Source organism: Microcaecilia unicolor, chromosome 11 (genome assembly GCF_901765095.1).
Source record: "Microcaecilia unicolor chromosome 11, aMicUni1.1, whole genome shotgun sequence".
Lineage (NCBI taxonomy): Eukaryota > Metazoa > Chordata > Amphibia > Gymnophiona > Siphonopidae > Microcaecilia > Microcaecilia unicolor.
In genome coordinates, this window is record NC_044041.1 from 41,873,997 (window position 1) to 41,899,135 (window position 25,139).

General features: G+C 42.1%; 1 protein-coding gene across 1 annotated transcript in view; it reads right to left on the reverse strand.

Moving 5' to 3' along the window:
- Nucleotides 1–25,139, reverse strand: part of LOC115479673 (nuclear receptor corepressor 2-like) — a 667,653-nt gene that overhangs the window by 59,725 nt on the left and 582,789 nt on the right. Inside the window, exons 20-22 of the mRNA XM_030217748.1 lie at nucleotides 15,104–15,596; nucleotides 2,280–2,400; nucleotides 257–479 (exon numbers count right to left, since the gene is read on the reverse strand). Of these exons, the coding sequence (XP_030073608.1) occupies nucleotides 257–479; nucleotides 2,280–2,400; nucleotides 15,104–15,596 (837 nt within the window). The remainder of the gene's footprint in view (nucleotides 1–256; nucleotides 480–2,279; nucleotides 2,401–15,103; nucleotides 15,597–25,139) is intronic.

Here is a 25,139-nt window from a genome sequence, read left to right on the forward strand (position 1 = left end):
TTTTCTTCCACATTCTGTACGGAGTCGGACTAAATACCAGGTGAGAAGTGTCAGAATGAAGAACAACATTCCAATCCTCTGACCTCTGCTTGCTCTTCTGAAATGTTTAACAAGACCTGGACTACTTTAGTTAATGGAAACAATAAATTAGCCAGGCCTACGGAAGTGTTTGATGCTCCAAGGAACTGTTACAGATCTGTTCGTGTTAACAGCCTGGGAAATAAAAGCTATATGCACAGGCTACCCAAGAGCTTACCATCTCTCTCATCAATGACTGGACTATTGCTTTTTCCTTCAGGGCTGCTGCTTGGCTGTGGCTCCTTTTCCTGCTGCTGGGACTGCTTAGTGTGAGCTGTGCCTTCCAGTGCCGACTCATGGGCCTTGGAAATCTGCTGTTCATAGAGAGCCAAGGCATGATGAGGAACCTGTGGCTTCACGGCTCCGCTCTGTAAGGATCCCTCAGTGAATCCCTCCGCTATCTACAGAGTGAAGAGAGGAATAGGTCATCCCATTTACTGACCCTGTCGTACTCAACCTTTAATGCGAAGCATATAATAAGCTCCCTCTACTGGTAGGAGGCAAGAACTGCAACTGAGGAAAATGGCCTAGAACAGTGCTTCCTAATCTTACTGGGCCTGTGACCCCATGATTGAGTTCAGATAAAATTTTGTGTCCCCTGGAGGTGCTGAATAATAATACACCTATGGAGAGATTACTAGGTCATGACCCCAAAAGCAGGCTGTGACCCCATTTGGGGTCCCGACTCACAGTTTGGAAAGCTGTGATCTAGAGTTACCAATGGAAAAATTTCCTTCTGGCCTGTCAAGGAAACTGCTGCTTCCAGACTTACAAAAGTACTAGAAGGGACACACTTCTGAACACATAAATCACTTTAGGATGCATCCACTTGGCCATATTAAATTTCATCTGCCATTTGGATGCCCAGTCTTCAAATATCCTAAGGTCATAAGTACATAAGTAATGCCATACTGGGAAAAGACCAAGGGTCCATCGAGCCCAGCATCTTGTCCACGACAGCGGCCAATCCAGGCCAAGGGCACCTGGCAAGCTTCCCAAAAGTACAAACATTCTATACATGTTATTCCTGGGATTTTGGATTTTTCCAAGTCCGTTTAGTAGCGGTTTATGGACTTGTCCTTTAGGAAACCGTCCAACCCCTTTTTAAACTCTGCTAAGCTAACGGCCTTCACCACATTTTCCGGCAATGAATTCCAGAGTTTAATTACACGTTGGGTGAAGAAAAATTTTCTCCGATTTGTTTTAAATTTACTACACTGTAGTTTAATCACATGCCCCCTAGTCCTAGTATTTTTGGAAAGCGTGAACAGACGCTTCACATCCACCTGTTCCACTCCACTCAATATTTTATATACCTCTATCATGTCTCCCCTCAGCTGTCTCTTCTCCAAGCTGAATAGCCCTAGCCTCCTTAGTCTTTCTTCATAGGGAAGTCGTCCCATCCCCGCTATCATTTTAGTCGCCCTTCGCTGCACCTTTTCCAATTCTACTATATCTTTCTTGAGATGAGGCGATGCAAGCTTCACAATCTGCATGCGTTTTAACAACTTTGAATAGTTTTGTGTCATCTGCAAAACTGAATCAACTCACTTGTTGTTCCCAGTTCCTGATCATTCATAAATATGTTAAATAGTACCGGTCCAGTATAGATCCCTGGGGAACTCCACTATTCACCCTCAACTAAAAGAAATGGCTATTTAACCCTACCCTCTGTTTTCTATTAAACAGTTCCTAATCCAAAATAGAACATTGCCTCTTACCATCGGTCCCCTTACCCTTTTCTATCTAACTCCTGTTATTCTATCTTATCTGTTTACACTCTATGCTTTCTTTTAAGATGTCTTATTGTGCATTGTGTCAACACAGTAAGTAGAAGACTATGCCATAATATGCACTGTTATTTGAATTGTGTATTTCCTGGGTCCAGATTGTTCTTGCTGTACACTGCCATGGGTGAATTAAATAAATCAAAAAATAAATAATTTACCACAGTGGATCTTATCAATCATACACATTAATGGTGTTAGGGCACATTAATGCAGTGGTAAACTTTAGCCCTCAATCATAGCCCTATACAGACATGTTCATGTGTCCAAATGTGATCAAAGTTCTCTTGTCTGGCTTATGTAGTTACTACTTATTAGAGTTTTTTTTATTTTTAATATTTTATTATTTAGAGATCAGTTGATGTTAATTTTATGTTTATATATTTTAATTTGGCAGTCAGGTGCTGTACTTACAATGGGAGGGATGTATGCCGCTCTCTGCTTCAGCTGTTTTAGATCCAGCGGTTTTTGAGGTGAAGAGTTTACCCTTCCGTCATTGGCAGTATTCAGCAGGCTGGGCCTTTGACACAGCACTCTGGACAAAAACACAGATAGACAATTTTATTTATAGGTCCAAAACCATAGTAACTTCACCAGCAAAATATTTTTAAATGAATCTTACTAAAATCTTGGTCAATTTCACACAATTTCTTAATTAAGTGATGCTCATGATATTCACAATTAAATTACATGAGATATATTTGCATGCACAGCCCCAATATATGCAGACAGACTTCATGAGTATTCATTGTAGATATCCTGAAAACCTGACTAGCTGTGCTGGACCTGAAGGCCAATTTGGGCATCATTATCCTAAATAAGGGGTCCTTTTATTAAGCTGTGTTAGCTGCTAACACAACCCTAATGCAGCAAATAATGGAGTACTGCGAGACGTGCTCAGGTGTCCAGTGATAACTTTGAAATCTGCACGTGTGCTAAACAATTTTTCAAAAATTTTTTTGAGGGGGCATGTCAAGAGCATTCCTGCGCATCTACATTACCATGCGCAAACGGTCTAGTACACAAATACCGCACGAGTCTTTACCATCTACAAAATAGATAGTGGTAAGTATTCACATGGTAATTTTAAAAAAATGGTCATGCACTAATGGCAACACTAACATATAATCATTAATGTAAAAAATAGAAAAAAGGTATTTTTACGGCTGCGGTAAAAATGGCCTTAGCACAGGGGAAAGACTTTTTACAGCAGTTTACTGAAAGGACCCTTAAGTGCATTATACCCATGTAACTAGGATTTTCACTGAAATATATGAGTCTGACCTTGATATCGCTCATATCAGTATTCCATCAGAGTTATCTGAAATACAGTCAGGTTTATGTTTTGGGAGGGATGGGAGTACGAGAAGCCTGCAAGTCAGTTTGCAAGAACAATCCTCAAATGATGCCATTTTCACCCAAGGGTTTAACTTCTTGCATTTTGCATAAAGGGAGAACAAGTTCCACACAAAACCAAGGGTGGACTGACTGTGATCTGGGCCCCCAACTTTGTTTTCAGCACCCCTCCCCTGCACACTACAGCCCCCCCCAGGCCTACCTTGAAGAGCCCTGGTGGTCTAGTGGCCTCTCTGGGGAGAAGGAAAGAACTCATGCCTGCCACCGGTGCTCCACCTGGCACCGCCACTTCTCTCAATGGCTGCTGAGACATCCTGAAGCAGTCTTGCAGGTCTCGGCAATCTCGGCAGCCATTTTGAAGACGTAATAGTGCCGGACAGAGCAGCGCAGCAGGCAGGAAAGAGTGAGGTTTTTTCCTGCTCCCACAGAGGCCACTAGATCACCAGGGACCTTCAATGTAGGCCTGAGGAGGGCCCACTGAGGCTCGGTGGGCTGTAGTGTGCGGGGGAGGGGGGGGGAGAAGGGAGACACGCACTTGGCACCCCAGACCCTCTGGGCCCTCAGGACTGTCTGGTTGCCCATATGATCAGTCCGCCCCTGCACAAAACTTTGCACAGGCAAAAAACTTGTACATTGTGGGACTTTTGCCTCATCCTTAAATCTAACATTTTTATTTGGGGGGGGGGGGGGGGTTCCTTCTCTTGCTGAAGATGCAGGAAATTAATGGCTCCTTTTACTAAGGTGCGCTAATGGATTTAGCGTGTGCTAATAATTAGTGCATGCTAAATGCTAAGAAACCCATTTTATTCCTAAGTCCGTTAGCACACCTTAATAAAAGGAGCCCTAAGTACCTGAAAAATAATGTTACAGTACAGTCTCAATTATCCAATGTAAACAGAACTGGTCCATTTTCAGATAAATGAAAAGTCGGATAACACGGAACACATTGAAAATGCATAGAAAATGTGTATTTCAAGTGCTGAAGTGAAAGCAGGATCTCAGTAGTCCGCAAAGCCAATCATTTCTAAGTGTTGCAGTGAAAACAGGGACGTTAAGTTGTATAATATGGCTTGCACGCTATGTCATATATGTAATTGGATTTTTTGGAGGGCAGAGTACACTCCAATACATGTGGAGGGTGCGCTGTGTTCACTGATACATCTCCAGTATGTGCTGAATGCAAGACCTTCATCTTTGCCCATTCATATTCGTGTTTTGGAGAGCCCACTGTGTGCACTTTGGCGGGATTTGGTGAAGATTTGGGCTTTTGATACCCACTGTTGCAGTTTTTTGCCCATTTGGGGGAATGGGGATTTTTCTCTGGGTACAGACAATTTACGGTTCTTACAGAATCCTTATTTTATCATCCTTACTTTAATATTCCCTTATCTCTTGTTTGTCCTGTTTGTCTGTCCTAATTAGATTGTAAGCTCTGTTGAGCAGAGACTGTCTCTTCATGTTCAAATGTACAGCGCTGTGTACGTCTAGTAGCACTTTAGAAATGATAAGTAGTAGTAGTAGTACAGTGGAAGGAGAGGGGGTTTACAAATATCTGATGACATCAACAACCTCAAGAAGGAATTGGCTAAAATTAAGGAAGCATCCAGGATTACTCAATTCCCAGCCAACTTACCACCACCACCACTGCCACAGAGAATGAAGCAACACAGGAATAGATGGGTCACAGTAGGCTCAAATAGATTAAGACCTGTGATACAGAAGCATTCATCCTCCCAACCTTTGCCCCTGCAAATTCAATTGCTGCACTGGATCATTATGATGTTGAGAAAAGAAGTACTGAGGTGGAACCACAGGCAAGGAAGGTAGCACAATCCAAGAAACATCCCCCAAACAATGACAATTTGGTGCAAAGCAGAAAATTCTTACTGCTAGGAGACTCCATTATCAGAGGAATTAATTTAGGAACACAGTTCAGTTACAGCACAGAGAGTGTTCCAGAAGCTCGGGGAGGGACTGAAGTCTTTGGTTCAGACTGCGGATTTTTTGTGAAGTAATTCCTACATGTGGGAAGGGAGAGGAAAGACTACGTAAAACAGCAGAATTCAATAAGTGGCTTGAATCTTGGAGTAAAGAAGAAGGTTTTAGATACATAGGAGGATGGGGTAATACATGGAAAATAATGCGAGTATGGGCTACATCTTTCTGTGACAGTAAAAAGGATCCTTTGGGACAAATTCAGAGGGTATGTTTCTAGACATTTAAACTAGAGGGTGAGGGTGACAAAAGGAAGCAAGGGAATTCAGAAAGTCACCCCCAGAATAATCACGATGCAGAGGGAAAGGCCGTCTAAATATAGAATCACCTAGCACATGGAAAGCAATGAGCACAAATGCCCATAGTCTAAGTAAAAAGGCTCAAGATTTGCAAACCCTGATGTTTGAAGAAAACTTGGATATTTCATTCCATGTATGCAATGATGGGATAGGTGAGTGTGACCCTGGTTGGGTAGCACTGGGTTCTGAGCACACATCATCATTTATATTAAGAATTAGGTAGATACATTTTTCATTTTACACCCAGATCATTTTTTTTTTTTCGGTTGATCTGGTGCATTTAACTTTTGAACCCTGAGGTTTTTTTTTTTCCTTTTTTTTTGATACATATGTATACTATAAAGGACAATAGATGGAACAAATAAGCAAACTTTATGCATATGGTATTTATCTGTTGTTACTTTCTCTGTTTCATTATATGGACAGTATTGGGCCTTTAACAGGGATTTTCATCCAATGTTTTATAAAATAGCTCCCACAGAAAGTTATTTTCCGAGGCAGGAATAACTTTGTCCATGTAGGAGCCAGTAAAAAGTGGAATATATACTACAAATATTCATATAAGCCCTGATCCCATCCTCATTCTGCCAATTCTACACCCCAGGAATGTCTATTAAGTAGAAAAAGTACTTTGGGGTGGGCATGGGGGGGAGGGGCTAATTGTGAGTACTAATGGCGAAATTGGTTGATGTCTCTCAACAGTCAATATGACTTCCTTTACCTCTCCTCTTGCACCCTCATGTATCCTTCAGGGCAACTTTTTTTTTAAATTTTTAATTCAACAAGGTTTTATTCATCCACACCCTTGTCACCTCTCGTTTAGACTACTGCAATCTGCTTTTTTGCTGGCCTCCCACTTAGTCACCTTTCCCCTCTCCAGTCGGTTCAAAACTCTGCTGCCCGTCTCATGTTCCGCCAGGGTCGCTTTACTCATACTACCCCTCTCCTCAAGACCCTTCACTGGCTACCTATCTGTTTTCGCATCCTGTTCAAACTTCTTCTACTAACCTATAAATGTACTCACTCTGCTGCTCCCCAGTATCTCTCCACACTCGTCCTTCCCTACACCCCTTCCCGTGCACTCCGCTCCATGGATAAATCCTTCTTATCTGTTCCCTTCTCCACTACTGCCAACTCCAGACTTCGCGCCTTCTGTCTCGCTGCACCCTACGCCTGGAATAAACTTCCTGAGCCCCTACGTCTTGCCCCATCCTTGGCCACCTTTAAATCTAGACTGAAAGCCCACCTCTTTAACATTGCTTTTGACTCGTAACCACTCGCCTCCACCTACCCTCCTCTCTTCCTTCCCGTTTACATTAATTGATTTGATTTGCTTACTTTATTTATTTTTTGTCTATTAGATTGTAAGCTCTTTGAGCAGGGACTGTCTTTCTTCTATGTTTGTGCAGCACTGCGTATGCCTTGTAGCGCTATAGAAATGCTAAATAGTAGTAGTAAAAACAATAGAGTAATGCATAAGAAAAAACTTGCAGATAACATGGCACAAAAAGAGGAGAACAGCTTACAACCACAAAGCAAAGAAGAATATACTCTGCTAGAGCAAATGACAAAAAAAAACCCAACAACAACAACCAGAAACACAACCTCAATTTTATAATTTTACCAGGAAACACCCCTCCCCGGCCATCCCTTCCTCCCCCACCTTCAGGGCAATTTTATACGCACATACTTGACCATGTCTAATGTAGTTCTATATGCTTAATTCACTTATAAAATTATCCCCACTATTGCGCTAAAAGCTATGTTGTTATTTTCACTGGATTACTTCTCTGCCTCTACTTCTGATCAATGCAAAACCAGCAGAGAAGACTGGAGAAGGGCCTGCAGGGCAGCTAACCAGGCTCGTGCATCAAAATGTTTCTCATAAATAGCCATCACAGGAATACTGAAAGCAAAAATGTACTTGCTTCATGTCTTTTGGCACAACTGTCCTTTGTTCCATTGTTTAATTTGGCAGAAGAGTGAAGACCTGGCAGATTTCACTGTTTTCCAAGTTCACTCCTTTCTAGGTCTCTCACTAATTGGCTAAAGCTAATATTTCTTGAACTGGTGACTCCAGTGCGTTGCTCTCTATAATTTTTTTATTTATTTAGTTCAAATCTTTTCACTAGTGGTTCATGGCAGGAGAGGAAAGGGAAAGGGAAATGGGACTTTGATATACTGCCTTTCTGAAGTTTTTGCAACTACAGTCAAAGCGGTTTACATATATTCAGGTACTTATTTTGTACCAGGGGCAATGGAGGGTTAAGTGACTTGCCCAGAGTCACAAGGAGCTGCAGTGGGAATTGAACTCAGTTCCCCAGGATCAAAGTCTGCTGCACTAACCACTAGGCTACTCCTCCACTAGCAACATTCCATATAGAAGCCTGCCCTTGCAGATCAGCAATGCGGCCGCGCAGGCTTCCGTTTCTGTGAGTCTGACGTCCTGCACGTGCATTGCTGATCTGCAAGGGCAGGCTTCTACATGGAATGTTGCTAGTGGAATAGCAACATTCCATGTAGAATCTCAAATAGTAGCAACAGAATCTCAATAGTAGCAACATTCCATCTAGAATCTCAAATAGGGAAAGGGAAAGGGAAATGGGACTTGATATACCGCCTTTCTGAGGTTTTTGCAACTACATTCAAAGCGGTTTACATATATTCAGGTACTTTTGTACCACGGGCAATGGAGGGTTAAGTGACTTGCCCAGAGTCACAAGGAGCTGCAGTGGGAATCAAACTCAGTTCCCCAGGATCAAAGTCCACTGCAATAACCACTAGGCTACTCCTCCGCTCCAGTGATCTAGGCCCCCGGGCAATAAGGGTCAAGGGACCCTAACAACCTATTAAAAGTGATTAAATGAGATTGGGGGCTACGGGAGAGTGAGTCCCCTACTGCTGAGGGGCCCTCAGGCACTGACCAATTGTCCCAATGGTCAGTCCACCTCTGGTTCATTTCTAATTACATTTAGAACTTTATTGGTGGACTGGGTTCGATCTTTATTCTCATTGGGCCTATTTCCATAAAATTTAGAAGAAATTATTTAATTACACCTTTAATGAAAAATCCTAAGGAATCAAGTCTTCTGGTTTCTAATTATAGGTTAGCAGCATCCATACCTATGTTTACTAAACTCTCAGAAGGCATAGTTTGTGCTTAATTAAACATTTGCTTGAACACAATATTTTACATTCATCTCAGTCTGGGTTTTGAACTGGGCACAGCATGGAAACAGTTGTGGGTTCAATACTGGATAGAGTTAGATCTTTATTGAGCAATTATCATAGGGCCCTTATATTGCAATTCTATCTTTCGAGTGCATTTGATTTAGTGGACCATGATATCCTGTTGTGTGAACTCAAGAATATTGGTATTGCTGGTAGAGTTTTAAACTGGTTCAAAGGTAAACAGAAGGAATTTTTTTTTTGTTTTATTTTATTGAAAAAAATGTGTTTTATCATACATAGACAATAAAGATAATATGCAAGAAAACCATTAACAAGGAAAAAGAAGAACATTATTTTCTGATGAATGGCATAATCAGAGCGGGGGTGGGGGGGTGCCTCAAGGATCACCTTTATCCCTGTCATTATTCAAAATTGTTTTGTACAACTTGGGTTTAGAATTAGAAGTTCAGGGGTTTGTTAGTCACATCTATGCGGATGATATTATTCTGATGATTCTGGTTTATCAAACACTGAATCGGGTGACCATAACCGTGGAGAAATGCTTAGGTCTTATCGGTTCCTAGATGGTGAAACTCAAGCTTAAATTAAATGCTGAAAAGACTAAATTTTTGCTATTGAATAATAAACCTCATCTTTTTTTTTTTTTTATCAGATTAAGTACATTTTTTTTCTCCAGTGATTAAGGGGTCCTTGTACTAAGGTGCATAGAAAAATGCGCTAGTGTAGGTGCATGTTTTGGGTGCGTGCAGATCCATTTTTCAACGCGCCTGTAAAAAAAAAAAAAAAAAAGGCCTTTTTAAAAAATTTTTGCTGAAAATTGATAAAAAGCAAAATAAAAATTGGCATACGTCCATTTTGGGTCTGAGACCTTACCACCAGCCACTGACTTAGTGGTAAGTTCTCACACGTTAACCGTGTGGCAATTGTCTACGTACACAGAATGATGATTACTGACCGGTTTCTGTCGCGTGCCAGAAAATGAAAATCATTTTCCGGCGCATGTAGCGGACATGCGTCAAAAATGAAATTACCGCAAGGACCACATGGTAGCCAGCTGGTAACTCCCAAATTGACGCGTGTTGGGTGAGCATAGGCGCTTATGTGCCTTAGTAAAAGGGTCCCTAAGATCTTAGGGGTCTATGTGGATCAAGTTCATTCTTCTTATTTAAAAAATTGAGGCCTGTTAGGAAATTATTTTGGGAAACTTATCAATTTAGATTATTGGTCCAGGCTCTATTATTGTCCAAGTTGGATTATTGTAACCTTATTTATTTAGACGGTACTAAACAAATGCTAAAAAGACTTCAAACAATTCAGAATACCGCTCTAAATAAACATGATAGTATTTCAGGGTGCATATAAGATTACAGTGGCTTACCATAAAAGCCAGGTTTCTTTTTAAGTTCTCATGTCTCTTCTTGAAGGTTTTAAATGGTGCTTGCCCAGAATACTTACTTCCCCAATTTTAATTTGTTCCTCTTTCTAGAAATAGAAGAGCTATTAACAAGTCGCCTTTTATCTTTCCTTCTGTTAGAGGTAGGAAGAGATTTAAGGTACATGAGATGTTGCTAGCTTATCTGGCTCCTAAAATTTGGCAAGAGACTTCTGTACGTTTTCATCAGTTTTACTCTTATCAGGTTTTTAGAAAACAGACTTTGCCATTTAAGGAAATATGTTTTGAGCTAAAATCTTGTCCATGTCATATTGCACCATTGTTGTACGATATTTTCTGTAATTCCCACGAGTATGACCTGGTATCTTTGGATTAGGAATTGCTTAGAACCCTATGGTAGTAGCAGTGTACAAGTACCAATATTAGGTTAAGTTACATTCAGGTACAAAAAGCATTAACTCTGTCCCTGAAGGCAATAGAAGGTTAAGTGAATCTTATGACATGATGCATACAGAACAGAAAGGTTCCTGGAAGTCTCACACAGTCCAGACTATGAGATTGTTCAGCATAGATCAAACCACAAGGTTATTGCAGCATGTCTACAATTAGAATACAAGCCTTGGACATCCCAGTGGACAAGCACACATTTAACAGCAGGGATAACAGCAAGGATGGGCAACCTGCAGCCTACGAGACCACGGGAAATATACACAGAAAACAGAGTTCTAGCAATTTTAAATACTGTATTTCTCAAATATTTTCAGAATAGCCATTCTAGCAATTTCCATCATTTTTAGTTAAATTTCTACTTATTTATCACAGGTCTGTGGCGCTCTGTGCATTTCTGGCTGGCTCTGACATTATGTAATGTTGCAGCCCGCCAGGGATAGTACGGATATTCATGTGGCCCTCTCTGTATAAAGGGTGTCCAGCCATAGGGATTAAGTGGGTGGTGAGGTGTAGCTGTTCGTAACTAACAGATCTTCACAGTCTGTGGACTTCTGTCAGGTATTGTGTTACGCCACCTAGAACCAACCACGAACTCCCTGCAGATCCTTCCCACTCTGCTATAACATTGCACTGGGGTCAGAACAATCCACCGACGATATGGTACACGGTTTTACTGGGTAGCAAACTATAGAGGCCTGGTTATACACAAACCTTTATAACTCTTAAGTTTTTTTGCCTCTGTGTTCAGTGCCACAACTGAGGTGCAGAGAAGTCTTGACCCAAATCACGTTACAAAAACCTGATAGCCAAGCTGAACTTAGGGGCCCTTTTACTAAGCTGCGTAAGCGTCTACGCGCGCCAAAATGGCGTTACCGCACAGCTCTTGAGGTAATTTCATTTTTGGCATGCGTCCACTACGCATGCCCGAAAAATATTTTTTATTTTTCTGGCGCACGTCAGCTATGTGTGCCAAGTGGCATTTGGAGCGTGTAGGTCATTACCACCCGGTTATCGCGTGAGACTTTACTACTAGGTCAATGGCTGGTGGTAAGGTCTCAGACCCAACGTGGACACATGGCAATTTTCATGTTGCCGCACGTCCATTTTCGGCAAAAATAGAAAAAAAGGTGCACTGAAAAATGATTCTGCATGCGCACAAAACATGCATCTACACTACAACAGGACATTTTTCAGCACACCTTAGTAAAAGGACCCCTTAAGCAGCTGGCTCTTTTCTTACAGATGACCCTTCTTAATTCTGAACTCTATAGAATTTAATAGTTAGTCATCAGCGTTTCTTTAAACGCAGACGGCCACTGCCAAAATTACGTCCGGATACTCAATGTCAGGCCATGTCTGGGTACTAGCATTAAATATCCGTGTACGTACAAGCTGCCACACAGAAAACATTTCCACCTAAGCTTATTCTATAAGTGGAGCCTAGATTTAGGCATGGTATACACTTAGTTGATATCCCAGCACCTAAAACCACGTGCCTCCATTTACACCAATGAAAACATCGTGTACATCCCAGTGCGTTGATTTAGATGCACTGAGCCATATTCTATAACTGCACATATAAATATTAGAACACCCACGAAATGCCCATTTTCCCTACCCCTTTTTGCCTGCGCGCATTAGAATTTAGGTGCAGAGCATTACAGAATACGCTTAGCAAGTTATGCACACAAATTCTAATTATTGACAATTAGTGCTCATTATTGCTTGTTAAGTGCTGTTAACAACGCTGATTGGCTTAAGCCAAGTTACGCACGTTGTTACAGAATACGCTTGGATTTTGCCACGGAACGAAAGGCGCACTATATAGAATCCGGGGGGGGGGGGGGGGGGGGGGGGGATAGGTACTTCTCCGGTTATGTGCAGACTCCGTCCAGACCACCCACATAATAGTTAATTCGGCTTTAGCAGTTAAAGGGGATAATCAGTGACATTATCTAGGTAAATGCCGCTGAATATTCCTCTCCAGGTCCTTTAAGTGCCAGTTAACCAGGCAAGAGGGTCTCTTACCCAGTTAACTGACTTTGAATATCGACCCCTGTGATGATGTACCTCAAGCCCAGAACATGCTGGAATAAACAAAACCTGGAGGTAACCCACAGCAGATATCCTGAGAACGTGCTGAGTCTTTGTTGAGTTCTGAATAACTCTATCATTCCTTCAACCTTCCCCCCAGGCCAACACCCTCACTCTCAATACATACAAGGAAGGAAAAACAAAAAACAACAACAACCCCCCCCCCCCCCCAATTGCACCTATAATGAGCAGATATGGGTTAAAAATATCCAAGCACACAAACCCACAGTAGAGCACAGAGTCTCAGAATGCTATTTATGCCAATGTTTGGACACCATGCATTTAGTATTCCCAGAAGAGTAAACAATAGGCAAAGGTGGTGGTGGGGGAGGAGGGCTAGTTAATTTTTAACCTTGACCAAAAAAAAAAAATTGCTGAAAGAGGATGGACATATGGTGTTCAGGCTGCAGCACTAATATAAACCCTCACTTAAGAGCTTGCTAATTGATTTCAGCAAAATTGTCAAATAGCGGGTTTTATATGGTTAATAATTAATGCTAGTTCTTTGTTAAAGCTTGCATTCTCACAGCTTTAAAACAAGCAGAATGGGTAGTGGGGTCAATCTCTTCATCCCCACCCCCTTCCAGTCTTTGCAGGGTCAGAGTAAGCAAGAACTTTCTTTTCATGCTCTAATCATTCTCTATATGTTTGTTTGTTTGTTTTTTAAATAACAAATCTTCTCACTATTTTATGTAAGTTGATGCCCTTTGGAATTCTTGCCAAGAGGTGGCCGTGCATTTATGAGGAACAGTCCCTTATTTTGGTTAAAAACTGGCCACCCAATGCAATTGGTTCCTAAGTGGACGAGTAAATTTCACACGCACAAACCCCCCCCCCCCCCCCCCATTTCAGTGCAGTAAAGGGTCAAGGGTGCAGTTTTTACAGCCTAGCCTACTTCATTCCATTGACTGTGGAAATTTGTCTCCTCTGCTCCTGCTCTTGCACAGAGCAGAAGGCACGTCTAAAAAAAACGAAAAAAAACCAGGTGGCCAATAAAAGCGCACCTGGGCAGAGTTACCGGCGTCTTGCATAACTCTCTCCCCTCCTGAACATTCTGTTCGGCAATGTCGAAATGTGTGTGAGAGAGAGCTTGTTCCATTTGACTTATGTTCAGCTCCACTGAAAGGGTCACAGAGGGGCACAGTCAGACAAACAACACGTGACAGAACATCACAGCAGCGGCTGCTTTTAGCTTATCCCGCAGGCGGGCGGGGGAGTGTGCGAGCAAACCAGAATGTCTCACACATGCTACCATGGTGAGGAACAACTCATGCCTCAGACGCATTGTTTGTAAGATATTACAATCTGTCTTTCCCTTGCAAGCAGTCAGCATGACGTACTGTAAGGCCTATGCACATTTATAGAACTACAGATGCAACAGACATGCAATCAATTGAGTTACTCTATGCAATAAATCTCACGCTGGCTGTCATCAGGAGGGAGCTTCCCAGCCTAATACGTGATTAGACTCCACCGAATGACCCTCAAGTATTCTCAGATGTAGACATCACTGTGTATCGCGCCTTCTCTCTGTACTGTAAACCACTGCAGCAAGATTTGATACAACTACCCTACAATTTACTGGCAACACAAACAAGGGGAGACAAGAGACCCTCACTAATGAGAGGTGATTTCAGAAGGGTTAGGTGCCACATAAATAGCTGACAATATATGTAAACTGGCACATACATTGACAGGTACAACCCTAAAGAAAGGCGTAGACAGAGCAGCAGGCATAACCCTAACCACCTTAAAAAAGCAAAGTGGATGAGCCATGCTGGTCTTTCTTTACCTGCCGTCATCTACTATGTTACATGTAAGTAGCAATTTCAGAAAAGTTGCTACTTATGAATGTCTGGTGGCAGCAGCAAGTATAGTTTTGAAGATAGCATGTTCTGAGCTTGGGCTGGTAAGACATTATTCCACATTTTAAATTAGCAAAACATCTCAGAAAATACCCCCTGAGCTTTTTACATCTGTTTTGAGTCACAATTAACCGTGGGCTGACTTCTTGAACTTGGAACAAGAACCTGAAGGGTGGGGTGAAATTAAGCTTAACATCAGCACTGAAAATCACTTTGCAAAATTAGAATTTTGGATGATGGCTCCTTAACTGGCTCCTCTGAACTGAGGCTTTGCAAAATACGTCATTTACAAAATACTGCTCACAGGTTTTAAGCAGCATTACTTACACAAGCAAAGGCCCAAGAGGGGCTGCCCTGTTTTGTACAATTCCCTTTAATAAAATTGATTTTACTGATATGCATCTTGCCAGATACACACATTTTCCACATTTGTTTTGCCATTTTACTAGTCATTAAAAAGAATTTAGTGTACCTTAAAACTGTTTAATATATACTAAATTACTGAACCCCATGACATAAAACAAAACAAGTTTTGATTGCATTTTTGTTTCATTTGAAAATGACAACCCAGGAGCAGATTCTGCACCATTTTACCTGCTCTTGTCTTCGCCCTCATCATCCTCATCTGTTTCATCGGCACTGCATGTGGCACTAGAGTCGCTGTCTGCATGCAGCCCTGTATTTTTGCTGGAATGTTTAGCATGCTTCTTTTCCATTTTCATGGTGCCTTCTGCCTTCTCCATGCTGGTTTCTGCCTTCGGTTCGCTCAGCTTTATCTTTTCTTTGCAATCTTCCACCTCTTCTTGTTTAATTTGGCCCGGGCTGGGCTCCTGAAAGGGCCCGTCTGCCAGCTCTGGTTCTTTTTTTATAGCATCCACCACCAATTCATCTGATGGCCTTTCCTCCATGGAGGCTTGGTCTGAAGCCTCTGGAGGTGGAACAGCAGCATCTTCAGCCATGGAAGCAAGTTCAGGGCAGCTGCTGCTTCTGGGTCCAGCTATCGATTTTGACCCATCTTCTCCGCTCTCTTTGGTTTCTGCTCTTGGAGAGGGAACACTCTCGGTGTCTGAGCTGTTATTTACAGCGCCTGAAAGAAATGAAATATATTACACTCTCAATTCCACTAAAAAAAATAAACAAAACATTAAACAGAAGAATTTGTACTGGATGTTAACATGTCATAAAATGGAAACTGCTCACAACCACTCTCTACAGGTACCATTGCTACTTCACCTACACCAACCCAAGAAGACAGCTCTAGTCCCGAGTTTGCCCCAGTGCATTCAGGGCCCCTTTTACTAAGCCACGCAGGTGCCTACGCACGCCGAACACGCACCAAATTGGGAGTTACCACCTGGTTACTGCATGGCCCTTGCGGTAATTTCAATTTTGGCACACGTCCACTATGCGAGTCTGGAAAATATTTTTTAATTTTCTGGCATGCATAACGGACACGCGCAGGTCATTACTGCCCAGATTCATTACCGCTAGGTCCATTTTCGGAAAAAAGAAAGAGAGACTTTTTTACAGGCATGCTAAAAAAATAGATCCCAAGAAGGCATTTTTCAGTGCACCTTTGTAAAAGGACCCCTCAGAGAGATGACGCTCCAACTTTTTGTTAGGGAAATCAAAATTACAAATCCATTCATGCAAAGATGTAAAAAAAAAAAAAAAGAATTGGAGCAATCACTTTGTGTTGACATGGATGAGGTGGTAAACTCAACTAAGAGTTGGGTTGTCAACTCACCAGGATTGTTTTGGAATCTCCAGGAGAAATCCTGGAGAAAACTCCAAGTGAATACTCAAAAAAATATATATCACAAACTGCTGAATCAGATTTATCCTGCTTCTAACTTTCTCTTTAGTTTCATATATTCTTGGAAATCACCTTCCACCCAGTGTTTGCAATGTGAAGTCTGAGGCAAAAGACACTAGGAACAGAGATACGAACTGCAGCAAGCCAAGAATTTGTGAGCTAAACATAAAAACGCATATTGTTTTTAATGGGATTAATGCATTCTTTAATCACATACTATTTTGTGGGTTGTTTTTTTTTTTAAAGATGAATAGAATTACGCACACACCTCCGCACATTCATCATCACCATGAATGTCACAGTAAAACAACAGTAAGGCTCCCAGCATTACCAGTGACTTTTATTTTGTACTGTAAGGATTTGCATTTAATTATTCACCTTTCCAAATCCAAGCTCAAGGCGAATTACAATGATTTCTCAATACTGTTTTGTTTATGTAACGAGCTTGAACTTTGTGTTCAAGAAAAATCTCACACACACACACACACACACACACACACACACACACACACACTTTCTACTGGGGCAAACAGTGAGTAAGCTGCTGTCTCGCTACCATATTAATTACAATAAACTAGGTCCTTACCAGGAAAAATTTCAAAGCTTTCCCTGCGTGAGGGGAAAGTCCATGTGCAGCTCTCTGTCTGAAAGACCTCATGCAGATTTTCCATGGTTGCATTTGCACCTACTTCAAAAGTTCCTACTAGAGCCTGTTCCCTGTTAGCCCATGTGGTGTTCCCCTTTGAAAATGTGCCTGTAGACTACAGGTAATTTAAAATTTGATTCCCAGGAGAACCGTTTTCAAAACATTTTACATGGTTAAATATTACTTTATCTGTGTACAACAGGGTTTCAAAAATTGGCCAACTTTACTGCAGGTACAAACGGATGTTCCCAAGGATACAGGGAGGTCAGGAGAGTTAACATATGATGTTCAATCCTATGGGCCCGACCCACATAAAACAGCAGATGCAAAGTCTGATTTTCAAAGATAAATTCCTTTTGGATTTAAATTATTTGCCCCCATAAAGGCATTAGATCATGTGATAACAATTTACAGGAACTGGTATAACCAGATCTTGAAGACCTAAAAAGGAGGAGGAGACAGCATTGTGCTTAGTAAGTGAACGTTTAGCATCTGAGTCAAAATCTCCCTTTACTGCTGACTTTTGAAGGGTGCATCATAGTCACGCTTTCCCTCTGCCTCAGGTCAAACTACTAGTGGAAGGGGGTGAGAACTGATATACTACCTTTCTGTGGCTACAATTGGAGAATGAGACGGGGACAAAGTTTGTCCCCGTCCTCACCCTGCTCCGTGGGTTCTGTCTCCATCCCCACCCCATCTCCGCAGGTTCTGTCTCCGTCCCGTCCCCATGGGTTTTGTCCTCATCTACAGAAGCCTTGAACAATTATGATTTTATATTTAAATCTTATTAAAGTATAAAAAGGAACAATATGATGTGCAACGATTGTGTATAAATTACAAACAGAAACAATAATAACAGCAAGCAGCTATAATAACCCTCCTCTCCACCCTCTACCTTTCCAGCTAATTTCTACTACCCAAAGGAATCCTAATTCACCCTGTTAAAATGTCCAGGGGTACAAAACACAACCCATTCTGTTTGCCCTAGAGGGGAGAAATATGTCCTATGTAGCACTGTTATGACTTTTTAATCTGTGGATGAATAAATCATCAACAACCTCAGGATTCAGCCTAGCTCTCTTGTCTTCCACAGTCCTTCCTGCAATAGAAGATGTCTTCTCAGAAGATGTGCTGGTAGCAAGATATACAGGATCCCCCATGCAAATTTTGCAAGTTGTGGCCTGAATGTTTGCTTGTTTTTCCAAAAAATCAAAATCAAACATGACACGGGGACGAAGTTGTTCCCATCCCCGCCCCGTCGGATCTGTCCCCACCCCGCCCCCCACAAACTCTGTTCTTGTCCCCATCCCCACGGTTACTGCTGGTCCCCGTCCCCATGTCATTCTCTAGTTACAATCAAAGCGGTTTACATATTATATAAAGGTACTTATTTTGTACCTGGGGCAATAGAGAGTTAAGTGACTTGCCCAGAGTCACAAGACGCTGTAGTGTGAACTGAACTCAGTTCACCAGGATCAAAGACTTCACTTCTCCACTGTAACAGGTGAATCACTAATAACATCATTGCTTGACTTCCAATATTAAAAAGTAATAATTGGATTAATCTGGATTATTTACAGAAGATAATTGGGTTAATTTGGATAATTTACAGAAAAAGTATCTTAACTACATTATCCCAACTGCAAAGGACTAAAATATAAACTAACATATGCATCTAGTTTCTCCTACATAGACACGCAAATCTGGAATGAACTACCAAAAACCATAAAAACAACCCACGACATAATTAATTCCCGTAAATTATTGAAGATCAATTTATTCAAGAAAGCTTACCATAATAACGCACCCTAATTGTCAATTAACAAGATGTACACTGGACTTTCACAATATTTAATTCTTTATTTCCTATCGCTCATATTAATTTTGACGTTTAATATTCATGATTGTTTCAAACTGAGTTATCCCGATTTTTATTATAAGATGAACTTTCCTTCCTGAATACTTACTCCATTCTGTCTCCTCTACCTTAACTATGTATTTCTTTTTTCCGGAACTGGTAATCACCATTACGGAAATATGTAAGCCACATTGAGCCTGCAAATAGATGGGAAAATGTGAGGATACAAATGTTGTAACTAACTAACTAACTAAATAAATAAATTTGCTAGTAACACGAGTCATGTCAGCTGCACATACTATAGCAGAACATTTTTATCCACTCCTACCCTAGCTAAGATAATATTCAAGCATCTTTCTGATCTCATTTGCAACTTTCTCTAAATTAGTACCTTAGGGCCCCTTTACCAAGCTGCGGCAAAAGGGGGCCTGCGCTGGTGTCGGCGTGTGTTTTGGACGCACGCCGAGGCACCCTTTTACCGCAGCAGGTAAAAGGTAGGTCTTTCTTGTTTTTAAAGAAATGGTTGTGTGGCAAGTGAAGCATTTTCCACTCGGCCATTTCGGGAGGAGCCCTTACCGCCTCCCACTGAGGTGGCAGTATGGGCTCCCATGCTAACCCGGTGCTACAAAAATATATATTTTTTTTTGTAGCGCCGAATATGACAACGTGCCAGGGGTGGGAACCACCGCCAGGCTGCTACAGTAATTTCTTTGAGTGGTAAGCCTGCATTGGGCTTACTGCCACTTTGTAAAAGGGGCCCTTATTGTCTTACTCCTGTTACTCTATCATATCTATCTTTATGTTCCATCTTTGTTTACACCCTACATTATTAAAACAATTTATTGCGCATTGTGTTGGCATTATAATGCAGTATACCATGCCATATTTTGTATTGTTGTTTGAATATTTTTACTGCCATATACTTGTCTATTGCTTATGTTTGATTTATTCTTGCTGTACACCACCTTGAGTGAATTCCATCAAAAGGAATCAAGCAATCAATAAATAAATAAAAATAGACACTTCTCATATATGTTCATTAGGGATATCCTGAAAAACTGGTCTGCTTGCAGCCCTTGAGGACTGAACTTGGACAAGCCTGCTGTTTTCTTAAAGTATTACTTACTAGAAAATAATAAAAAAAGAAATATTAAAAAAAAAACTACACCAGAAAACCTTTGAAACTGGGAGACAAAGTATCTAGCAAAATTATTACTGATTCAGTTTTGCCTTTTACATTGCACTGGTGAGTCTTCAGGTTAAGTCTTCTCAGGCAGTTATTGTTCACTGAATCTGAACCATTAACTAGCAAACCAAATTAAGCATCAGGATCCCTGCTCTGGTACTATGGCCTTCATTTATTTATTAGGATTTATTTACCGCTTTTTTTGAAGGAATTCACTCAAGGCAGTGTAAAGTAAGAATAGATCAAACATGAGCAATTGGCAATTACAGAAGTAAAAATATTCAAAAACAATACAAACTATGAAATGGTATACTACTTACAATGTCAACACAATACATAATAGAACATTATAACTGAAGTGAAGGGTAAGCCAAAGTTGTAACATATAGATGGGTAAGAAAGTAGGAAGAGTTAGAAAGTAAGGTGACCGATTTGAAGAAAGTTGCACATGAGGTCAGAGAGATGGTTAAATATTATCTCAGCTAGAGTAGGAGTGAACAGACGTGTCCCACTGCAGTATGTGCAGCCCAAGGCATTCCTTGTGTGTGTGAGTAAGACTAACCAAGTTGTTACTTCTTCCATTAAAGGCCTGGTTGAAGAGCCAAGCTTTCACCTGCTTCCTGAAGTAGACAGTCTTGTGTTAAGCGCAGCCTTTCAGGCAATGCATTCCAGAGTATGGGGGCTACTCCAGAGAAGGCTCGCTTGCGGGTATCACATCGTGTAATGTCTTTTGGAGAGGGTGTGGTTAGTGAAAGTCCTTGGGAGGACATTAGTGTCCTTGGAGGTGAGTGGAGGATCATCCTATTCTTCAGATACTCAGGGCCATTTCCTTTCAGGGCCTTGAAGATCAGACATAAGAGTTTTAAATTTAGCCCTGTATTGTACTGCTAGCTAATGAAGGTTTTGCAAAAATGGTGTGAAGTGGTCACGTCGCTTGCAACCTTCTATGAGTCTTGCTGCTGCATTCTGAATCAGCTGGAGCTGGTGCAGGCCCTTTGTAGTCAGACCATTGTATAGTGGATTGCAGTAATCTAGTCTTGATGTTACCATGGCATGCACAATTGGGATAAGATTTACCTTCTTGATGTAAGGAGAGAGGCAGCATTAGCTGTCGCAAATAGTAGAAGCAGCTCTTGAAAGCTACTTGGATTTGGGGAATCAGAGTAAGTGTTGAATCTAATTGTATTCCAAGGCTCCTGACTTGTGATTTGAGGGAGCACACAGCAGAAGGCCTCAGAGTGCTGTTGGGAGTCCAGCAATGCTCTGCTGACTGCTGCATGAACAGCACCAAGAGCAGCAATGTGCAAGAGAACAACTAAGGAAGTCTGGATCAAAAGATCAGCAAATCACCCTAAAACTCCTCAAAATCTCATTCCTTGAATCTCTGGAGGACTTTGGTCTCCCCAGCTCATCTATCCTAGAAATGCTGATCTCTTATTTTTCTCATTGAATACCCTTGTACATGAGATTGTTTTACTTGTGCATCAGATGTAAGGCGATTTAATGTAATTTAACTGTAATGTAATTACTGAATTTATCAACCACTTTTTCATTCTATGGAATGGACAAGGCAATGTAGAGAGACAGGATAATAAAATACAGAATTCAAAAATAGTTATTCGAAAATTTACATGATACAACACTCCCCTCCCAAAAACCAGACACTGAACACATCAAAACAAAACTTTAACACACACACACACACACACAAACAAACAGTAAATGAAAGATAAAAATTGAACCTACTAAAACCAACCTCTTCAACCTGACTAAAACCACTGGGGAACAGCGGAGAGCCCCGGTAACTGCAGGCACTAGTCTGGGCGCCTTGCTGGGAATCGGTGACTTTGGAAGCCCTGCTCATACCATCAAACATATAAACGGCGAGTGACCGTACTCACTCGCAAATGCGCAGTAGAGACTTCCCTCTCTGTCCCGCCCCCGCGTCAATACGTGATGACGGGGGGGGGGGGGGGGGCGGGACAGAGAGGGAAACTGCGCCGCCGAGGTTGCTACTGCTCCCCCCCCCCCACTCGGAGTCGCCGCCGCCACCCCTCCACCCGGCCCGGGCCCTCTCTTCCCTTCTGAACTTACAGATCCATTCGCCGAACGCAGCAACGCACATCAGCTGAGCTGCAGTGAGCCCTTCCTTCTTTGCCTGTGGCCACGCCCTCCTGTGACGTAACGTCAGCGAGGGCGGGACACACACAGGCAGAGAAGGAAGGGGCAGCTCAGCTGATGTGCATTGCTGCGTTCGGCGAATGGATCTGTAAGTTCAGAAGAGAAGAGAGGGCCCGGACCAGGTGGAGGGGTGGCGGCGACGACTTCGAGGGGGGGGGGAGCAGTGGTGACTTCGCGGGGGGGGGGGGGGGAGGGTGGTGACCGCGGGGGGAGGAAAACCTCTATACCAGCCCATTTTTACGGGCTCAACGGCTAGTCTATTTAGAGGCAGCCCTTCCCACGGTACGCGGCAGCGGTCACGTGCTGAAAGGGTGTGACCAAAAGGGAACGCCCCTTTGGAGCACCTACGAAGCGTGCAGCGTAAGATTCTGCTCCACTCCAATGGAGAAGAGGAAAGGAGGAGGGAAGAAGACTGCTCCAGTGCCAGTACTAGTTAAAGGCCCTATGAATCTGCATTTACCGGTTCATCTAATCATTAACAACGACTCAGAAATTACCTCCTACCAATCTTCTTACCCTCCATGCTCTTCCCCTACCTCTTCTTCATTGCTCCACTTCCTTACCTATCCCTATCCTCTCTCTCATACCTCTTTTATCCCATTTACCCTTGTTCATTTGTCCTACCACATACCTCCTTTGGTGATACAGATACTACAGATTGTATTCTCTTGCTACTATGTAAGCCGCATTGAGCCTGCGATGAGCGGGAAAGCGTGGGATACAAATGTAATAAATAAATAATTTGCACCTGGCAATAGCAATGGTATCGAACAACATTGTTTCTACTACTGAGAGTACTCTTTTTTTCCTTCCGATGTTTCTCTTTTGCCTGGGAGCCCTACCCCACCCCCTCAACTAGCTCTGTTTTCAGAAGGTAACAGTACTCCGGTGAAGGAGACGATTATAGCTGCTTCTGAATTGCCTATTAACACAGCTGCTTTGGTTGATAAAGTTGGAAGCATTCAGAACTTGGAACCCACTTCAGTTAACATACCAACTCCTGTGACATTCTCGTATCAACCTATGATTGATTCTTCTAAATCTTACCAGGATATTTCTTTAAAAGATGTTTTTGAGACCAGAACCAGACTGGATAAAAATTTGTATGATAACCTATGTTTAGCAAATTTTCTCATGAATTTGTTGATAAATGGACCGAACATGAAGAAAGGTTTAATGTTCTCCAAAAAGTGTGGAGAAATTTTGGAGACTCAAATGGTTTTTAGTCAGGCAGTAGCTGCTTCATCAATTACTGATGCATACTCAGAAAATCTAGAAAAACTCTGCTAGAGCTAATAATTTGGGGAAATTGAACTTTCCAGTTACTCATTATCTTTCTTCTATGGAACTATTTAGAAGTATATGAAAGAAGTGTTGCTGCAGCCTATGTCAGATTCAGATGTTAAGATTATGTATTATATTCCTGGAAGATTGAGAGTAGCTAACCAGGAAGGTGATCTTGATAACTTAAATACACAAGACAATCTGGATCTTACTAAGTTTTTGGAATCTTTCAAAGACAATGTTGAGAAACGTGCTACATTATTGATTTCCTTCGTTTCTGTTGATAAGAAGATGTGGAGGGGCATAATCGAACGCGAACGCCCATCTCCATGGGTGTCTATGTCCGAAAACGGGTACGTGAAGAAGCGGGACAGACCGTATTTTCAAAAAAAATGGGCGTCCATCTTTTGTTTCAAAAATACGGTTTGGACGGACCAAATGTCATGGATTTGGTCCTTTCTGGGCTGGGCGTTTTTTTTTTTTTTTGCGATAATGGAAAATAAAAACGTCCAGCTCAGAAACATCCTAATCCAAGCCGTTTGGTCGTGGGAGGGACAAATGTACAACACTGCCATAGCTCTTAGGGGTGAAGGGGGCAACTACATGTGGGTGCAGTGGATTTCAGGGGCCTCCCATTTACCACCACAAGTGTTACAGGTGGGGGGGGGGATGGGCCTGGGTCTGCCTGCCTGAAGTGCACTGTGGTACCCACTAAAAGTGCTCCAGGGACAGGACTTGTTGCTGCTGTATAACATTGGCACACCAGTTGACACCTGAAGACTAATCTAGCTGAAAACGTCCTTTATTTGAATAAGCACGTTTACTCACAGTTAACTGCAGATCAGAGGTTGTGCCCCACTGGCAACGAGTCTTGCTGGTACTGAGATTAGCAGTAGGTCCGAGCTGGCAGAATGGTGTACAATGCCCTCTTTCAGCAACATTCAAGGTAAGAACTAAGTGGTATAACGTGGCTAACACATGAACAGGATCTAAAACTGGCTTACAAAAATGTCCACTACCTCATGGACTACCGGAAACAAAACAGGGCACACTCTGACCCAGTAAGCAGAGGGAAACGCACCATGGGAGTAGAGCCTACCAACTACCAACATCATGAGCATTTAACACAAGCTAGTGGAATCGCGGAGCCCAATACCCTACACCCACCACAATGCATTGCTGATGTGACTCTGCAGTGCCCTTAACAGAAAAGGTGTCACACTCACCCAAGACCCACATCAGAACCAGGGAAAGGCTGTCACAGGATAGAACACATTCTGCTGTCATGGAGGTGGGTACAGAATGTGAGGCTGGCATACAGGCTGGGGAAAAAAGTTTGTAAAGTGGGGGGTTTTTTGGTGGGAGGGGGTTAGTGACCACTGGGGGAGTCAGGGCAGGTGATCCCCGTTCCCTCCAGTGGTCATCTGGTCAGTTGGGGCACTTTTTTGGGACTTGTTCGTGAAAAAAAAAAGGGTCCAAAAAAAGTGACCCAAAAATCGCGGTAAAAACGCCATTTTTTTTTTATTATCAGCTAAAGACGCCCATCTCTCCTTGGCCAATAACCACGCCCCAGTCCCGCCTCCGACACGTCCCCGTCAACTTTATTCGTTCCTGCGATGGAGTGCAGTTGAAGACGCCAAAAATCGGCTTTCGATTATA